Source organism: Hypanus sabinus, chromosome 22 (assembly GCF_030144855.1).
Source record: "Hypanus sabinus isolate sHypSab1 chromosome 22, sHypSab1.hap1, whole genome shotgun sequence".
Classification (NCBI taxonomy): domain Eukaryota; kingdom Metazoa; phylum Chordata; class Chondrichthyes; order Myliobatiformes; family Dasyatidae; genus Hypanus; species Hypanus sabinus.
The window spans coordinates 58,211,605-58,230,485 of NC_082727.1; the positions used below are offsets into that span (position 1 = coordinate 58,211,605).

Genomic DNA, 18,881 nt, shown 5'->3' on the forward strand with positions numbered 1-18,881 from the left:
GTCACCTCTCTTGTAAAGACATCGCCTAGAAGGCGGCAATGGCAAACACCTTCTGTAGAAAAATGTGCCCATAATCATGGTCATGGAAAGACTATGTCATATGGCACAACTCAATGATGAACATGAGAAGGTCTGCAGATGCCAGAAGTCCAAAGCAACACACAAAATGCTGGATTAACTCAGCAGGGTAGGCAGTATCTATGGAAATGAATAGATAGCTGACATTCCAGGCTGAGACCCTCAGGACTCATAATGATGATGACAATTAAAAATGAACACATATGCATGACCGATTAACTTTACTTCCAAAATACTTCATTTCTGTAGAAAATGCATGTTTACTTCTGCGTTAAGTTATCCAAGCGTACCTGTTACATTTACGACAATGATGAGACCGGGGTGCCTTGTAACCATGACAGATTCTGCAGTCCTGCAGATATATTGCATCATGAGGATTCTCCTTGAACAGAACAAGATAATTATAATAATTGCCTTTCTATTTTGTCAATTGAACAAAAAGAGTTGATATGAAAGGAAAAAAAAATAAGAATGAATGAGATATTCAGTGAATGCAGATCAATGCCACGGGATATTCATTGCCTGCATCATCAGGAGTGCTATTTTTAGGCTGAAAAAACTATTGTTTGAAAAAGTAGTGCAAATAACTATTAGCACGCTCAGCAGCTGGCTTCATTGGGCTTGCTAGAGCTTTTGGCCTAATACAGTTAGAATACAAAATATTATGGCAATTGAAAGACAAAATTTAATCATTAAATTCCCAAGAACTAGAAGCACTGAGTACATTTTTCATGGCCAACAGAATTATATTTAGCTACGTCAAAGCATTCGCATTTTTAGTTAGTATATAATCACAAACTTGTTAGTAATATACACTAAGAAACAGTAATAATTCCACTTTAAAAGTGAAATAAGCAATGTTTTCAATAATTTTTCTCCCAACCCATACCAGTCACTCAATTGAAGAAAGGAGCTTCCTGTCATCTGTCAAGTGTCACAAAATATTGATTTACTTTGGAAACTCCAATCGAACAAAACATACTATTTTGAGTGTATAAAACCTTCATGAAGGGTTATATGATGAATTGGAACAGGGTTGTGACCTGTCTGATCAAGAATTTCTGATTTTAAACATCTGCAACTGTTGCTTAGTATCAAACCACCCACACAGACAGCTGGATTAGGGCACAAGAATGAACCAACGTATAAACTGAATTTACTAATTCTTCAGGTAACACCAGTGCATCGCAGTAACATTCCAACAGATGTGCAATGATAGTTGCAATGGCTACCGAAGGATATACAGTACCACCAAATGATTCTGAAGCCAACTAGCCAATGTATCTCATTAAAATCCGCTGGGTACTGGACCCAGAAAACTTGCTACACAATTAAAACACAGAATCGATTAAGCAAAATAGACGCTCAAATAACCCTGGCATTCATCGTCAATACTAACATCTGTAAACTTTCAAATTCTCGTCCATAAAGTGACCATCTATACTACTAGTTATTATAATAGTAGCAAATCGTCATCGTCGATTAAAACACTCTCAGGTTTTCACTTACCGGCTTCCATCCAAGCGGCACATAGCCCGGACCAACAAACATTGCATTAAAATAGTTGTAAAGTATCAGAACGGTCCAGTTTATCAACATAATGAAATTTATACTTCCACCTAGGGTATCGAGGGGCCAGTACCACAGTACCGAGTCTATGATGGCCATTGATGAACATACAGCAATCACGGATAAGGCTATAATTGGCCCCCAGTGACAAAGTCTTTTCAGTTCATGCAGATTTTCAAATCTACACATCGTGCTTGATGGAAGACAGAAACGTTTTAGTTAACGTACATAAAATCACATAACCCAAGGCGAAACGTCATCCCCGACCTGTTGGGCAGATAAAAATAATTCTAACGTCGCGAAAAAAAATCATGCTGTTGACAATCAAATGGTTGATCTTCCGAAAAGAAAACGACAGCTTCAATTATTGTCTCCAGTGAATTCATCATAGTTTTGATTTACTGCGTCCGAGTTTACAACTTCTCGTTTGGTTCTCCAAAATGTATTGCAAAATTCATCCTAAAGGAAAATAAATTGAATTAGAACTTGCTTGAACTTTTAATATGACAAGCGCTAATTACCGGCTTTCATTTAAACAAAACTTACTTTAGAAGTCATGCTACTTGATTCTGCAAATCCTTTCTAAAGTTCCGTGGGCAAATGCAGGAAGGGCAATGAATGACAATTGCGAGGGGCTGTGCCTGGGGTAGACGCCCGCCACGGCCGGCCGGTCGGTCGGTCGGCTCGCAGCCGTGGGGCAGCTCCGGACGCCACAGCACCACTTCCTGCTTCCGCCCGCCCCGGATCCACATCGCGGCACTGCCCCGCGTCACGTGACGGGGGCGACTGCGGCGCGGGCTCGCCGACGGGCCACGGGAGCTCAGTCCCGGCCGACCGGAGTCCGCTGCGCAGAGCAAGCCGCGGCACAACCCTATCCTCTCATCGCCGTCCTGTTTGGGAAACCAAGGGAATCGCCGGCAGATCGCGCCTCCCACCAATGCGGGCTCGCGGTGCCCTGAACGTCACTTCCTCCGGTGCCTCCTACAAAGCCGTCCGCTGTCTGTTTACATCCTGTTGTCTGGCTTTAGTAGCGTTCCCATCCTTTTCTTTAAACAAAATAAGGTGAACGCAGCTTCATCATCTGTCACCGGACTAGTTCAGCGGTTTCCGAGCTTCAGCTGTGGTCGAGGCTGCTGCTTCTCTGGAAGTGACGGTCTTTAGAAGGAGGGCATTTTCCAGAACCCCCGTGACACAGGCCGGAAGAAGCGGCTGCTGCTTCACTTTCAAGACTCTTTGCTGACAGTTCTGCAGGAATCATGTCCTCGGACTTTGAGGTTTACGAGCAGGATTTCGGAACACTGACAGCAGACATCACCAATAAAGTGGGAAGAATACCGAAGTTATCTGGAGGTGGGGAATCCTAGACAGTGTAACGTATTTGAGCAGAGAAAGAGTTGAGAGCTCGGGGTTGACAGAAATGGTCGAGTCTTCAGGGAGTGGGCTCGCGAATATTGTTTATCCACTTACACTAAAATGTTATCCAGTTGCTCCTTTTTAAAAGTACAGAGCTCAACAGTTTGACGCCTCTTGTTTTGGCAAAAAAAAAGCTGTTGAGTGCCGTACTTTAAGTGTCAATTTGAAAGATACTCATTCATTATTCATATGTAATTAGTGTTAAACGCGATCAGTGAGAGATTTTATTTAATGCAGCTCATGTGTGTTGCTTTGGAAGGAGTGTTGCAGCAAAACCAAACTTGTTTACCAGTCATTCATGGCCGCATTTTTATAGAGGTAACACGATAAGCATTACGGATGGGAATCTGATTTCTTTTGTCACGTCGTAGCTCATGATTTCATGTCATGTGGATTAGCAAATAACTCGCTCCTTGCAAAGAGATGGAGAATAAAATGTAAATATTTATAGACTGCATAGTCCAGTGCAAGGCGAGAGTGATTTTAGCATGGAAGTCACGTTAGGAGACCTTGAACAATATCTTAGTTAACAAAATACTTAATGAACGATAATGACAATAAGCAGTTTTGTAGCTAACTAACAGTTTAAGAGGAACATATATGGAATTGATCTAAAAAGGAAAGTAATACATGACTTGTACTCGGCTTTGTGTTTTGGAATAATCAGGTCAAATGGTTGCGTTTCCCTTTCATCAATCCTGTAGTTCAGTGAATGAGTTACATCACATGGAAACAGGCCTGGCTTGTTCATGCCCATCGAGATGCTTATCCACACGAATCTCATTTTCCTGTATTTGTACCATATCTTCTGTTCCTTCCCTATCCGTGCACCTGTCCAAATGCTTTATAAATCCTATGGTTGCACCTGCCTCTACCTCCTCCGAACTCTTGATTGCACTGACCATTGATGCCTCTTTGACGTCATCTGATTCTTTTTCTCAAACGCATTTCTCCTGTCATCATAGGAGAGTGATCATTTTGCAGAATGTGGCCAGAAGTGTCGTGCATTAGGGCCCAGCACTGTCTGTAAAGAGTTTGTATATTCTCTCTGTGACTATGTGGATTTCCTTGGGTGCTCTGGTTTCCTCCCATAGTCCAAAGACATGCCAGTTGATAGGCTAATTGGTCATTGTAAATTGTCCTGTGATTAGCTAGTTACTGCCTGTTACGCCGCTGGCATTTATGGCAACAATGAAGGTCCTCCATCTCTGTCTGTCCTTGGCTTTCTTCTCTGTTGTGCCCCAGGTGTGGTTCAGGGTCCTTACTTCTGCGGTATGGCTCCAAGTTGTCTTGGGTCTCCTGCATTTCCTCTGCCCTTGAAGTGTTGGCTTGATGATGGTGTTGACCTCTCTTCTCATCACTTGTCCAATTCATCCCCAACGTTCCTCCTGATGATTGTGGCTGTGTCCTCTTGGTGACACTGAAGTAGGGTTAAATTGGGGGTTGCTGGGCGGCATAGCTCGAAGGGCGGGAAGGGCTTGCCCTGTGCTGTATTGCAATAAAGTAAAGTAAAATACCAGTGAGCTGAAGTGTCCACTGTTACACCGAGCAGAGGCATTGGTCCTCTAAGTTCAGGAGGCCAATCATGAAAGTGGTTCAGTGGATGTGTGAAATGAAGAAGATGGACAAATATTGTTTACTTTCACCAAGGAAGAGAAAATCTATTGGAGACAGAGTGGGAAGAAACATGCCGTGTGCCAGATTGTACTTTAGTCCTTCAGCTGAGGTTTCAGTGGTGCTGGTTTATTTGTTGAGCTGTCATCACAAAGCAACTGCCAAAGATTCTCAGCCGCTGTTGTTTTCTGATGAAGAGAAGATGCCGATTACAAGGACGTAAGATAGAGGAATTCCAAGTAGTGAGTTTGTGATGGATTGCTAGAATCTCAAACAGAGACTTGGATAGTGACAGGAAAAGTGAGGGAAAAATCACTGCTGTGGTTATCGGTAAGAATTTAAATAAGATATGATTTTCATTATATAACTTAATTGTATATTAACTGTTTAACCATTCTGGAAAAATACCCATTTTGCACAGAACAAATCCTTAGTTTCCAAAGTAAAGAAACACACAGAAAATGTTCAAGGAACTCAGTAGGTCAGGCGGCATCGATAGAAAAGAGTGAGCAGGCAACATTTCAGACCGAGACCCTTCATCAGGACTCAAAGTGAAATTCACTAGGCTTAACCATACAACCCTTATGAACTTTACTTTGGAAACTAAGTATTTGTTCTATGCAAGATGATATTCTTCCAGAACAAATGGCCACAATGGTTGGACACTAACTGATTAGTAACTAGTGGCCATGCCCATGTACAGTTGTGTGCTTTTTTTAATCTTTAATTTTGGGGAAGATATACATTCAGAAATATGGCATTCAATAGATTTACAGTTTTAGATTTAGATGTAGAATTTTATTTTTTACATTCATGTCACAACACGAGGGAGTAAAATTGTTGTGTTCTTCGTTGCTATGTACAAGCAATGAGGAAGGGATATGTGGGAGGATATTGCCCAAGCATTAAGATTGTAAAGATTGTATGCATAATTGTTTTGCATATATGTATGTATAGTCAGATATGCAATCAGATCAATGTGTATTGATTGATTTGATGGCCTGGTGGAAGATGCTGTCTCGGAGCCTGTTGTTCCTGGCCATAATGCTGTGGTACAGTTTGCCAGACGGAAGCAGCTGTAACAGTTTGTGGTTGGGGTGACTGGAGTCCCTGATGATCCTCTGGGCCCTTTTTTACTCACCTGCTGCTGTCAGTGTCCTGTATAGAGGGGAGTTCACATCTACAGATGCACTGGACTGTCCGTACCACTCTGCAGAGTCCTGCGACTGAGGGAAGTACAGTTCCCGTACCAGGTGGGACATAACCAGTCAGGATGCTTTTGGTGTTGCCCTTGTAGAAAGACCTGAGGATTTGGACTCATGCCAAACTTTCCGAGGTGAAAGAGGTGCTGCTGTGCTTTTTACACCACACAGCCAGTCTGTACAGTCCAGGTGAGACCCTTGGTGATGTGTATACCAAGGAACTTGAAACTATTCACCCTCTCAAATACGGTCCCATTGGGGCTAGTCTATCTCTGTTCCTCCTGTAATCCATCAACTTCTTTGTTTTTTCAACATTGAGGGAGAGGTTGTTTTCTTGGCACCACTGTGTCAGGGCCTTGACTTCCTCTGTGTGCTGCCTCATTAGCATCACTATCACTGGGATCTGCTTCACCATTTGGAAGCAAGAGTGGAGTTATCACTGAGAAGAAACTGAAATTGGACCAGTGACATAAATTCAGAAGTATTCTGTGCCTTTCTGCAAGAAGGCTGATGGAATACTACTCACTTGTTTGAATGGTCACTCTAACTGGCTGCATTATTGTTTGGTATGGGGGTGGGGGTAGTACTACTGCACAGGGTCAAAATAAACTGCAGAAAGTCGTGAACTCAGGCAGCTCCATCATGGGTACTAGCCTTCCCAGCATCAAGGACATCTTCAGAAGGTGATGATGCCTTCGTCAATGACACCCATCGCCCAGGACAAGACCCCTTCTTCATCAGGGAGGAGGTACAGAAGCCTGAAGGCACACGCTCAACGATTCAGGACCAGCTTCTTCCCCTCTGATCTCTGAATGGACATTGAATCCGTTAACATGACCTCACTACTTTTTTCTCTCTTTGCATTTCTTGTTTAATTTAACTATATACACACATACATACACGCACACGCACAACCACCACCACCCCCCCACCCAAGGTAGAAGGAGTCAATCTGAGAAAACCTAGCACATTTATTTTTCAACATAGTCCCCTCCTACATTTACACACTTAGTCCAGTGGTCATGGAGCATACAGATCCCTTCTTTGTAGGAAATGGTCCACAGCGGGGTGATTGATAAGTTTGTGGCCTAAGTTAGAAGTAGATGAATTATTAACTTCAAACTTTCTGCATTATCACGAAGAGTTGAACTGCACGTACATGTAACAAGAACGTCTTGAACCTCCAGGTGGTCCACAGCAGGGGTGATTGATAAGTTCATGGCCTAAGGTAGAAGTAGATGAGTTATACAGCTCTGGTTACATGCGTGTGCAGTTCAACTCTGAGTGAAAATGCAGAAAGTTTGAAGTTAATAACTCCTCTCCTACCTTAGGCCATGAACTTATCGATCACCCTTTGTGTACTTTTTATTATTACGTATTGCAGTATACTTCTGCCGGATAATAAATTTCATTACATGTATCAGTGATATTAAATCTGATTCTGAGTGTAGCTTCAGCAACTTTCTACACATTCATTCTCTTCACCATTGATGCATCATCTGCAAAATACACTGCAGGCAGTCGCCTTGTAAATTTGGGAACTCCCTGATCTATAATCTGTGTTTTTAATAACGACAAGGGCAGCAGGTGCATGGAATTTCAACACATATGTAATGGGATGCAACAGATTGGAAATTCCTTCACTGAATTTTATCTCCTGCATTGATGGAATAAATTCAGCAAAAGATCTGCAATGATTTAATAGGTGACTTGCCACCATCTTCTTTGGGTTTTTAAGGATAGGTGATGAATGTTGGTCTTGAAAAAATGACTTGTGGAATATTAAACTGGTTAAGCAATGTATCTTGATTGCAATGCTGCTAGTTGTACTGTATCTTGTCTATATAATTGGAAAGATAAGAAGGAAAAGACCCTACAATATATGTTTGTACTTTGTTGTAATGTGTAATTTATATATAGATTTAATCCTTACTTTCCTAAGTTATTGTGTGTTATATGTGTGTTACGTGTACTATTGCGCTTTACACCCTGGTCTGGAGAAATTTTGTCTTGTTTGGCGGTATATAGTTGAATGACAAACCTACTTAATTTGTACCCTTGTACATTGTGAAGAGTTTCCTTATACATGTGATATAGGAGCTGGGATGGTATGGACTGCTGAAACTTGCAAAATTTGTCACATTCCATTAATCATCGAACCAACCTTTTAAGAATTAATAGCTTATCATTACTACGTTGTGAATCTTGATAAGGGGGTGTATTGACCATTTTGGCATTAAAATAATGAATGATATTTCATGCATGGTTAGGACGGTAGTGATAATTATAGGTATTAAGAATACTTATAGTACAAATGAATTCAAGTCTGGAGGAGGGATGTGAATTATTACCAATCAGAAAGGGGTGTGATGCGGTAGTAAGCATTTGAAAAAGTAAAGCGATAATTAGAGTGGTTATGAAGAGTGAGTGGGAACAGCGGAGAATCTAGCCATAAGAGTAACAAATGGGAGCAAGAATAGACCGTTGGACCATTCAACTGCTTGTTCCAACTCTGAGTTGTTCAGTAAGACCATGGCTGATCTTTTACTTCAACAGCACTTTTCCTCACTTACCCTGTACACCATGATTCTCACTACATCCAAAAATGTGTTGACGTTTGTTCTGAATATGCTCAGTGGCTGAACTAGAGCCCACTTTGGAAGAGGTTCCACTAGTTCTGGGTGAAGAAATCTCTTCTCATCTCACTCCCGAATGGTTATCTCTTCATTTTGGGATAAAATTCCTCTACCTGTTCACTGTTGAACCCTGATAGAAGTTAGCTGTTGGGGGACCCAAGTGCTGCTGACTTTTTTACCTCACAAAAGAAGCTAATATATATTTAAGACACACGCTCAACACACTGCTAGGCTGGTAGGGGGTGAGGGGTAGTGTTATTTTCTCTGTAACCCCTCCTCCAATGGCCCCAGCTCCAAACCCCACTTCAAGTTGAGTTTAAATTCTGTCATTAATCATGGAATTGTAAAGAGGGCCTCAATGACTTTTATGGATATTCCAATAGCCTATTAATAACAATTTAACATCAGAATATGGCAACAAACAAATAAGAAACAGCAAGGATTGAATGTTGACAGATGAACACTCCATTTCCTCACCTCCCAGATTAGGAGCTCAGTGACTAAGGAAATTCAATAGAACTGAATTTTGTTTTGTTAATGAGAAGCATGCTAAGTATATGTAAACCAGCTTTTTAAAAGACTGTAAAACATAGGAGCAGAATTAGGACACTCAGCCCATTCCATCATAGCTGATTTATTATCCTTTTTATCTCCCTTCTTCTGCCTTCTCTCCATAACCTTTGATACCTTTACTAATTAAGTACCTGTCAGCCTCCAATTTAAATATACTCAGTGACTTGGCTTCCACAGAGATCTGTGGCAATGAATTCCACATATTCACTACTCCCTAGCTAAGGAAATGCCTCCTTCTCCTGTCTGTTACAAAGGGGATCATCCTTGTAATCTGAGGCTGCGCCCTCTGGTCCTAAACTCCCCCACTATAGGAAACATCTTCTCCATGTCCAATCTATCTAGGCCTTTCAGTATTTGATAGGTTTCAATGAGATTCCCCTCCCCCTTTTCTTCTAAATACCAGCAAGTACAGGCACAGAGCCATCAAATGCTTCTGATCTGTTAACCCTTTCATTCCCAAATCATTATTGTGCAGTTGTATATGTAAGAAAAAATGTTTCCTATTAACAAAGGTGGAAGTTTCAAAAGTTGTTCACTAGTAAAAAATAACCTGCTACTTCTAGATGTATTGCAGGATGTAGTAGGTAGGGAGAATTTCAAAATTGTCCAGTGACTACTTAGCCAACCGTATTATTAGAAAGCTTCAAGAAAAGGAGGAATTAGAACAGGTTATTTTCTACATTCATTAATAAGTGAGCAGTTACTGACTAATGGGCTAATTATGTTTATTCATCTCTCAGATTAATTAATGCCCATTTTACCCTGAGATTGTAAGCTGAAATGGCAGAAGTATGTGATCAGAATCGGGTTTAATATCATCGGGATATGTCGTGAAATTTGCTAACTTTGCAGCAGCAGTATGATGCAATACATAATAATAAAGGAGAAAAAAGCCTGAATTACAGTAAATATATATTAAATAACTAGTGCAAAATAAAAATTTAAAAATAGTGTGGTCGTGTTCAAGAGTTCAATGTCCATTCAGAAATCTGATGGTGGGGTGTGGGTGGGTGGGAAGAAGCTGTTCCTGAATCATTGAGTGTGTGTCTTCAGGCTTCTGTGATCCTTCCTGATGGTGGCAATGAGAAGAGGGCATGTCCTGGGTGATGGGGTCCTTAATGATGGATGCTGCCTTTTTGAGGCATCACTTGAAGATGTCCTGGGTGCTACAGAGGCTCGTGCCCATGATGGAGTAGACTAAGTTTACAGCTCTCTGCAGCTTATTTCAATCCTGTGCAGTACCCACCTCCCCTTCCATACCAGATGGTGGTGCAGCCAGTTAGAATGTTCTCCACCGTACATCTACAGAAATTTGCAAATGTCCTTGGTGCCAAATCAAATCTCCTCAAACCGCTTGTAACTATGGATGAGTTTCTATCGAATGTGGCTGGTATGGACGAATTTTCTAGAATGGCATTTGCTATTAGTGATTTTACTGAAAGCTCTTTGCCTCCCTCAAGCTTGTGATTAAGCTGATGACAAAATGTGATGGAATAGTTAAGGTAGTACTTGTGTTTTCCAAATTTAAAGCATCAAAAAGATTTAAATGAAAAACTTATTCTCATAAATGTATGAAGCAGGATTTGTTTCTTTCGCGTTGTTCACTGTTAAATCCTTAACGAAGGCTACATTAATTATGTTTTGTGTTTAATTAATCAGAATCAGTCAGAAAATGCTAGTGATAATAAACCTGATTCTAATTGATGTTTATCAGAGTCTGGTTCGTTATCACTGACCTATCTAACAAAATCGTTGCTTTATGGCAGCAGTACAGTGCAATACATTAAAATGACTATAAATCACAATAAGAAATATTTTGAAAAGTGCAAAAAGAAAGGAAAATAGTTACTTTGTGTTCATGGACTCTTCAGAAATCTGATGGCAGAGAGGAAGAAGCTACTCCTAAAATGTTGAGTGTGGTTCTTCAGGCTCCTGTACCTCCTCCCTGGTGGTGGTAATGAAAAGGGATGAGGGGTGGATACTGAAGGTCCTTAATGATGTGTTGCCTTTTGAAGATGTCCTCGATGAAGGGGAGGCTAGTGATCATGATGGAGGATTTCAAAAACTGCTGTTTTTCTTTTTAAAAAACACTCAGTAGCCACTTTATTTGGTTCCTCTTGTACCTAATAGAGTGGCCATTGAGTATGCTCATGGTCATCCCATCTTCTTCAAGTTTCGACACTTTGTGCATTCAGAGATCCTTGTCTACACACCACTATTGTTATACATCATTATTTGAGTTAGTATTGTCTTCCTGTCAGCTTCAACCAGTCTGACCATTCTTCTCTGATCTCTCTCATTAACAAGACTTTCTATCCACAGAACTGCTGCTCACTGAAATTTCTTTTTGCTTTTAGCACCATTCTCTATAAACTCCAGAGACTGATGTGTTTGAAAATTCCAAGGAATCAGGAGTTTCTGGGATACTCAAACTGCTCCATCTGGCACCAATAATCATTCCGTGGTTGAAGTCACTTAGATCACATTTTTGATCTTGACAACAACTGAAGTTCTTAATCATGTGTGCATGCTTTTATGCATGGAGTTGCTGCCACACAATTGGCTGATTAGATATTTGGATTAACTAGCAGGTGTACCTCATTGTATAGCCACTGAATATTTCTGGTGGCTCAGTAACACATAGACTGATTAGGTTGAAGCTGAGTTATGTACTATGGCTCATGTGAAAATGAGTCATCAAGTTCATTGAGGAGCAAATCAAAGGCTCCTCAATGGAGAGTGGTAGGGAGATTTCTTTTTCTCTTTGTCTCTGTCTCTCTCGCTCAACAAATAGCAACATTTGTGTTTGTTTTTCTTTTCCATTTTGTCTTATAGGAGGCCAATCAGATCTCTGCTGGTTGCCAGGGAAGCAATCACATTAGTAGTTTTCTTTGTCTCCTGTACCCTGAAACATACTCCAATTAATTCATCTTTGATTCTTTCAGCCAGTAATAATAAAGCATATTTTTGTAGATCTCATTAACCTATAGTAGAATTGAAAATTATAGCAGCCATTAATGTACAGTAGGGGTAATTAACAATTTTGGGAGGAAACCAGCGCATCAAGAGGCAACCCAAGTGGTTATGAAGAAATGTACAGATTCTGCACAGGCAACTTCTGAAATCAGTATTGAACTCAGTCCCAGGAATTGGGAGATGTTCTATCAATCTCTGTATTTGCTCCATTGCTGAAGTCAGCAGTATTAGTTCACAGTGAGATCTGAAAAATTGCATCTTGAGAGCATCTTGATGTCTTAGTAATGGCAGACATCAGTGATGAAATTCACAGTTCTTTTGATGTAACAACATGGAATTTTATTGATCGATTTAAGGAAAAAATTATTTGAGAATATCTCAAAATTTAGTACAAAACTTATACCAAGGCGGAGATCCCTGTTGTATCATGCATTTCAAGATACCGCCAGTTCTTTTCCTGCAAGATCCTCTCAGTTCACTCAATGTACATTCTGACTAATATGTGCACATTCTTCCAGATCACCATCTTCAAGGCTGGTCATATTGTTCAAGATTTTCATTGCCAATATTCTATTCTTAGCTCTGTCATGGGAAGAGAGTACTAGATAGACAAAGGAAAGATTCAGGCTACGTCCACACTAGACCGAATAATTTTGAAAATGCCGGTTTCGCGTAAGAACGATAGGCGTCCACACCAAACGTTTTTGAAAATACCTCCGTCCACATTAAAACAGGTATTTGGGCAAATATCCTCCTACTGAGCATGCGCAGGACACATCTACAGAAAACAAGCGACATGTTTGGTGTTGAATCTCGCCGTGAAGGTGCATGTTTGTGCAGTTACAGACTAGAAAAACTTAAAAGGAAATTGCCAAATGACGAACAGTTATTGGCTCTTGCGCAGGAGGTCTTAAAAATGAAAAAAACAAATATTGGAGTGTATGGAGGCAACCAACAGAGAGTTCACGGACAGTATGACCCGGCTGCTGATAAACATTGGAAAACTGACTAACTCTGCATTAATAAAGCATCTTGTTAAATGTATAAAACATGTCTGCATCAGTGTTATCTTGTATTTCCATACAATGTTACAGTAGGCTGTTACACATCTATTGTCAGAGAAGTACTTGCATAAATAGGTAAACTACCTTCATACAAGCAAGGACAGAAAACAGGGCAAAGTGAGTATACTTATGTATTCAGTAAGTTATGGGTCAAAGTATTTGGTGAATACATTTCTAACTCTTCTGGCTTCAGTCTCGTTGCCATCTGTTCTGAAATTGTTAGGTTGTGTAGGGTGTTGCATTCAGGACAACAATGAAATGTTGCCATCTGTTCTGGCAAGTCATGACAACGTTTCTAGAAATCTCTGGTTACCCCGTCCACACTACTCTTGTCCAAGCGGCGTTTTCTAATTTACCCACTCTTGGAGGGCATTTTAGAAAAGCTCTGTTTTCGGAGGAGGAAAACACTGTTTCAGTGTGGATGGAAGGTCAAAACGAAAAGAAAAAGCTTCGGTTATGGATTTATCCGGTCTAGTGTGGACGTAGCCTCAAGAATGTGGTCAAAGCCTCTTTGAGAAAGCACCAACTCAATCAGAAAATTCTGGAAAGCTCAGCATGATGGAAATAGAAACTGAAGAAGATCTGAGGAAGGGTCTTCGATCTGAAATGTTAACTGTTTCCTTTTCTATTGGTGCTGCCTGACCACCTGAGTTTCTCATCAATTTCTTCTTTTTATATTCATTCCCACGAACACCTTGAAATCCCAGATCTGTGATCTCCTAAAGCAGAAGAAGAGCATTTGGATGTACATTAGGAACACATAGACATCCATTTTAAACAGTGGATGGTATATAGCTCCTCACAACTACTTTCCTTTCCGCACCGCTGTTCTTATTTTGGCTTCATCATGTTATGTGAAATAGCTGCCTTGTAGTGTAGTGGCATCCGCAGCGCACTTTGAGGTGAATGGTCCCGGGTTCGAATCCAGCCGGCTCCCTGCACACTTTCCATCCGTGCTGGGTTGAGCATTGAGCTAGCAACCCTGCCTTGTAAAGGAACAGACAAAAATGCTAAGAAATGGCAAGGTTGCCGTCTGGTGCACCACAAGGGGTGGAAAGAAACAACAACAAAAAGATCAAAATCAAAATCACCAGGTTATGTCATGAAATTTGATAACCTTACAGCAGCAGTACAAGAAATGCATGATAAATAGAGGAAAAACTCAGTTACATTAAGTATGTGTGTATAAATATATGTGTGTGTAGTTAAAATAAGTGGTGCATTATAGCTGAAATAAAAATTATTGAGGTAGTGTTCATGGGTTCAATATTCATTAAAAATTTGGATGGCAAAGGGGAAGAAGCTGTCCTTGAATCACTGAGTGTGTGTCTTCAGGCTTCTGTACCTCCTTCCTGATGGTAACAATGAGAAGAGGTCATGTCCTGGGTAGTGGGGATCCTTAATGACGGATGCCATCTTCTTATCACACTGCTCCTTGAAGATGTCTTCGATACTACGGAGGCTGATTGCTCACTCTCTCTCTGCTTCTGATTCCTTCCATGAGGATTGGTTTCTGTTCCCTCATCTTCCCCTTCCTGAAGTCCACAATCAGCTATTTGGTCTTGCTGATTTTGATATCAAGGTTGTGGCTGCGACACCATTCAACTAACTGGTATGTCTTGCTCCTGTATGCCCTTTTGTCACCATCTGAAATTCTGCCAACAATGGTTGTATCATCAGCAAATTTTAGATATTGTTTGAGCTCTGCCTAGCCTCACAGTCATGGGTGTAGAGACAGTAGAGCAGGGTGAGAACCCTGAAAACTGAAGTGTATACAAGTTGTCCCTGATCCTAAGTGTCTGACAATAAGTTAATTTTTTCATCTCTGATGCTGTATCAAAGGTGGGATGAAGTGGCATACAGGAGGGACATTAAAAATCTGTGGCTGACTGGTGTCATGACAACACCCTCTTACACAATGTCAACAAGACCAAGGAGCTGATTTTAGACTGAAGGAGAAGGAAACCAGGGGTCCATGAGCCAGTCTTCATCAGAGGTGAAGTGGATTAGCAACTTTAAAATCTTAGATGCTATTATTTCAAAAGACCTGTCCTGGGCTCAGCATGTAGGTGTAATAATGAAGGAAGTTTGTGGAAATTCAGCATGACTTTGGCAAACTTCTATAGATGTGTCATGGAGAGTATATTGACTGGCTGCATCACAGCCTGGTATGGAAACACCAAAGCCCTTGAATGGAAAATCCTACAAAAAGTAATAGATTTGGCCCGGTCTATCATGGGTAAAGCCTTCCTGACCATTGAGCACGTCTACATGAAATGTGATCTCAGGAAAATAGCATCCATCGTCAGGGACCCCTACCACCAAGGACATGTTTTCTTCTCGCTGCTGCCATCAGGGCGAAGTTACAAGAGCTTCAGAACTCACACCACCAGCTACAGGAACAGTTATTACCCCTCAACAATCAGGCTCTTGAATAAAAGGGGATTATTTATTTCACTCAACTTCACTTTCCCCATCATTGTAATGGACTCACTTTCGAGGACTCCATCTCACATTCTTGATATTAATCGCTTATTTATTTATTTATTTATCTATCTATCTATCTATCTATCTATCTATCTATCTATCTATTTATTTATTTATTAATTATTGTTTCTTATTTTTGTATTTCCATAGTTTGTTGTATTCTGTACTCTAGTTGAGTGATCTTTTATTGATTCTGTTATGGTTATTATAGATCTGTGGAGTATGCAAGAAAATGAATCTCAGGGTTGTATATAGTGACTTATATGTACTTTCATAAGTTACCCTTTCTATTGCGACTTTCTTCCTTCTGATACTCTTGTTAATTCTAGCATCATGGGGGAGAGATTTTATAAAGTATAACCTGTTTATTTGTACGAGAAGAATGTTTTTACATGACCTAAGCTTAATATTAATCTCCAAACTATTGTTCTGTATTTGGAAATCATGGAAATAATTTTTTGCTGATTTCTGCCAATTGCAATTCTGAATCCTTTATAGTCTATATAGCTACATTAAAGTTTAAATTTATCTTTTCAAATGGCTGGATTTTCTATCTCCTTGTGAATCCTAAGACATGTTCACGATGTTTGTGAGCAATGACACCAGCAAGTTGCCTATGCTTTCCAGGGCTGAATTTTTGGTACTAAATTCTATAGTCACAACAAGCTTATATTAATTAACCTATTGATGTTTCAGGTTACTTTAAGTGAGCTTATCTCATTGCTTGCGGGGAATAGCTGAAAATAAAAATTATGCAAATTATTGATGTACCATCTGAAGAGTAACTAAAGAACAACATGATTAGTGCACATGGTCATAAAAATAATGTGCTTTATTAATGTACGCCATTGGTTCTATGGTGATATTATCCTATTAATCCCAGTTCTTTGCATGTTACAGACTGTTTTCTGCCTTGAAGTATTTACCCTTTTAAAAATTTTGAATACTTCTATTCACTTGGTTCCAATCACCCTTTTGGCCAACAGCATATTGTCTGAATGGTTACCGAAACTTGCTTTCTTTGTATTGTCTCTAGTTCTTTTCTGGCCATCTTAATTCCTTGACTGCTGGCTATGGACAAATAGAAACTGTTTCTCTTTGCGCACTCTGACATGAGCAGGTATAGCTGTGTGAATGTGCTGTGGCATTTGTAAGATTGGAACTGAGCTTTTAAACTTCACTTCTCTGCATTCTTCCAGACACCTTTGGGCACCCTTCATAATCAAAATCTGTTTGTCTCTGAGCCAAGAATATATTCAAATAATTTAGCATTAGTTGCCTTTCACTGTGAAGAATTTCAAGACTCAGATTCATGCCATAAGTTGGCAGATATCTTGTCCTGTGACTGTGACCTTTAGTTCTAGTATTGTTGTCCTCGAGAAGCTCTTCTGCAGCATCGACTGTGTGTATCCTTAAGGATTTTGTAAGTTGAGCAAAAGCACTGCTTAGTCTTCTAAAACTCTTTGTAATCATCATATCAAAGGTACAGTACTTTTAGTTTGCTGTTGAAAAAAATCTGTTTTTCTTAATACTTGTAAGCTCTTTGTAATGCAGGCAGACATGCCGTTTCTTTTTTCAATTGCTTTCTGTTTTTTCTCCTGTCGAGACACCCACATCCGTGGTGAACTACTCTCAGTTCTGAATATATCTATTGAGCTCTTCATAACCATCTGTGCCCTTAGGTAATAAGCTTCTACTTCATGGATTAATTTAAAATAATAAGTACCTTGGTACAATTGTACAAAATGCACAGAAACACATCAAGGTTTAGAATTGAGCTCACTTCTTCAGCTAAGGTTCTGCTTATGTTTATTTAATAATTACCTTACTTTCCTTGGCTTTTGTCCTCTATGGTTCTGTTTAGAAACAAAAGCCAAGGATCCCATCTCCTTTCATAACAGCTTTTTGAAATTTTCTTGCAATCTGCAAATATTTATAATACTGTATCCATAATTGCATCTCTGTTCCTGTTGCACACTCATTTGTCATGGTCCATCCCCACATCTCTTCAGCTTTAGTCTGTTCCTTAAAGATTTTGGCAATCTGGATTTCGTTGAATTAGTCCTTTCCGCTCATCAAGTCTGCTCTGCCATTCCATCGGCGCTGATTGATTTTCCCTCTCAACCTGATTCTTATGCTTTCTCACTGTAACCTTTGGCACCCTTATTAGTCAAGCATGGAGCAATTTCTGTTTTAAATACACATAATTCTTGGCCTCCACAGCCATCTGTGGCAATGAATTCCACATATTCACCATTCTGGCTGAAGAAGTTACTTTTCCACTCTTTTCTAAAGAAACTTCCTTGTATTCTGAGGCTGTGCCCTCTGGTCCTAGACTGTCCCACTAATGAAAACATTCTTTTCGTATCTGTCGATACCTTTCAATGTTCATTAGGTTTCAATGAGATCTCACCCCCACAAAAAAAAATTCTTCTAAACTCCAATGAGTACAAGCCTAGAGCATTCAAATGCTCCTCATTGTTAACCCATTCATAAGGCTTCTCTGGATCCTCTCCAAAGCTAGCACATTGTTTCTTGATATGGAGCCCAATACTGCTCACAATGCTCCAAGTGTGGCCTGAGCAATGCCTTATAAAGCCTCAGCATTACATCCTTGGTTTTATTTTCTATATTCTAGTCCATTGCAGGCTGCATCATTGTCTTGTATGGGGGTGGGGGTGCAGCTGTGAGATTACTTCACAGAATTGAAAGAAGCTATAGAAAGTTGTAAAATCAGTCAGCTCCATCATGAGTACTAGGCTCCATAGTATCTCCGACATCTTCAATGATCAGTGCCTCAGAAAGGTGGTGTCCATTATTAAGAACTGCCATCACCCAGGACATGCCTTCCTCATTGTTACTGTCAGGAATGAGGTACAGCAGCCTGAAGGCATACACTCAGTAATTCAGGAACAGCTTCTTCTGCCATCCGATTCCTAAATGGACATTCAATGCATGAATACTACCTCACTTTTTAAATATTATTTCTGTTTTTGCACTATTTTTAATTTAACTATTTAATATACATACAGTATTTGATTTTTTTTCTATCATATCATGTATTGCATTATACTGCTGCCATTAAGTTAACAAATTTCACAACATATGCCGGTGATTTTAAATCTGGTTCTGATAACATTGGTCACATTGCATTTGCCTTCCTTATTATCGACTTAACCTGCACCCAACACGTAATCTGGGCTGAGTATGTAAGTGTAATTATGTAGAAAGTACAGCAATACCTCTGCTTTCTTAGATTTGTGAAGATT

At 40.0% G+C, this 18,881-nt stretch overlaps 2 protein-coding genes across 4 annotated transcripts in view; one reads left to right on the plus strand and one right to left on the minus strand.

Annotated features, from left to right (window-relative positions):
* zdhhc6 (zinc finger DHHC-type palmitoyltransferase 6) overlaps positions 1 to 2,332 on the minus strand; it is a 30,790-nt gene extending 28,458 nt beyond the window's left edge. The window contains exons 1-3 of one of the 2 annotated variants that reach the window (XM_059947838.1): positions 2,194 to 2,332; positions 1,588 to 2,106; positions 369 to 457 (exon numbers count right to left, since the gene is read on the minus strand). In XM_059947838.1, coding sequence (XP_059803821.1) covers positions 369 to 457; positions 1,588 to 1,836 — 338 coding nt within the window. In that variant the 5' untranslated portion in view covers positions 1,837 to 2,106; positions 2,194 to 2,332. Of the gene's footprint in view, positions 1 to 368; positions 461 to 1,587; positions 2,107 to 2,193 lie in introns of both variants that reach the window. The other variant, XM_059947836.1, reaches the window with a different exon arrangement.
* Positions 2,333 to 2,864: 532 nt separating this feature from the next.
* Positions 2,865 to 18,881, plus strand: part of vti1a (vesicle transport through interaction with t-SNAREs 1A) — a 325,999-nt gene continuing 309,982 nt past the window's right edge. For both annotated transcript variants that reach the window (XM_059947840.1, XM_059947839.1), the window contains exon 1: positions 2,865 to 2,997. In XM_059947840.1, the coding sequence (XP_059803823.1) occupies positions 2,904 to 2,997 (94 nt within the window). In that variant the 5' untranslated portion in view covers positions 2,865 to 2,903. The remainder of the gene's footprint in view (positions 2,998 to 18,881) is intronic.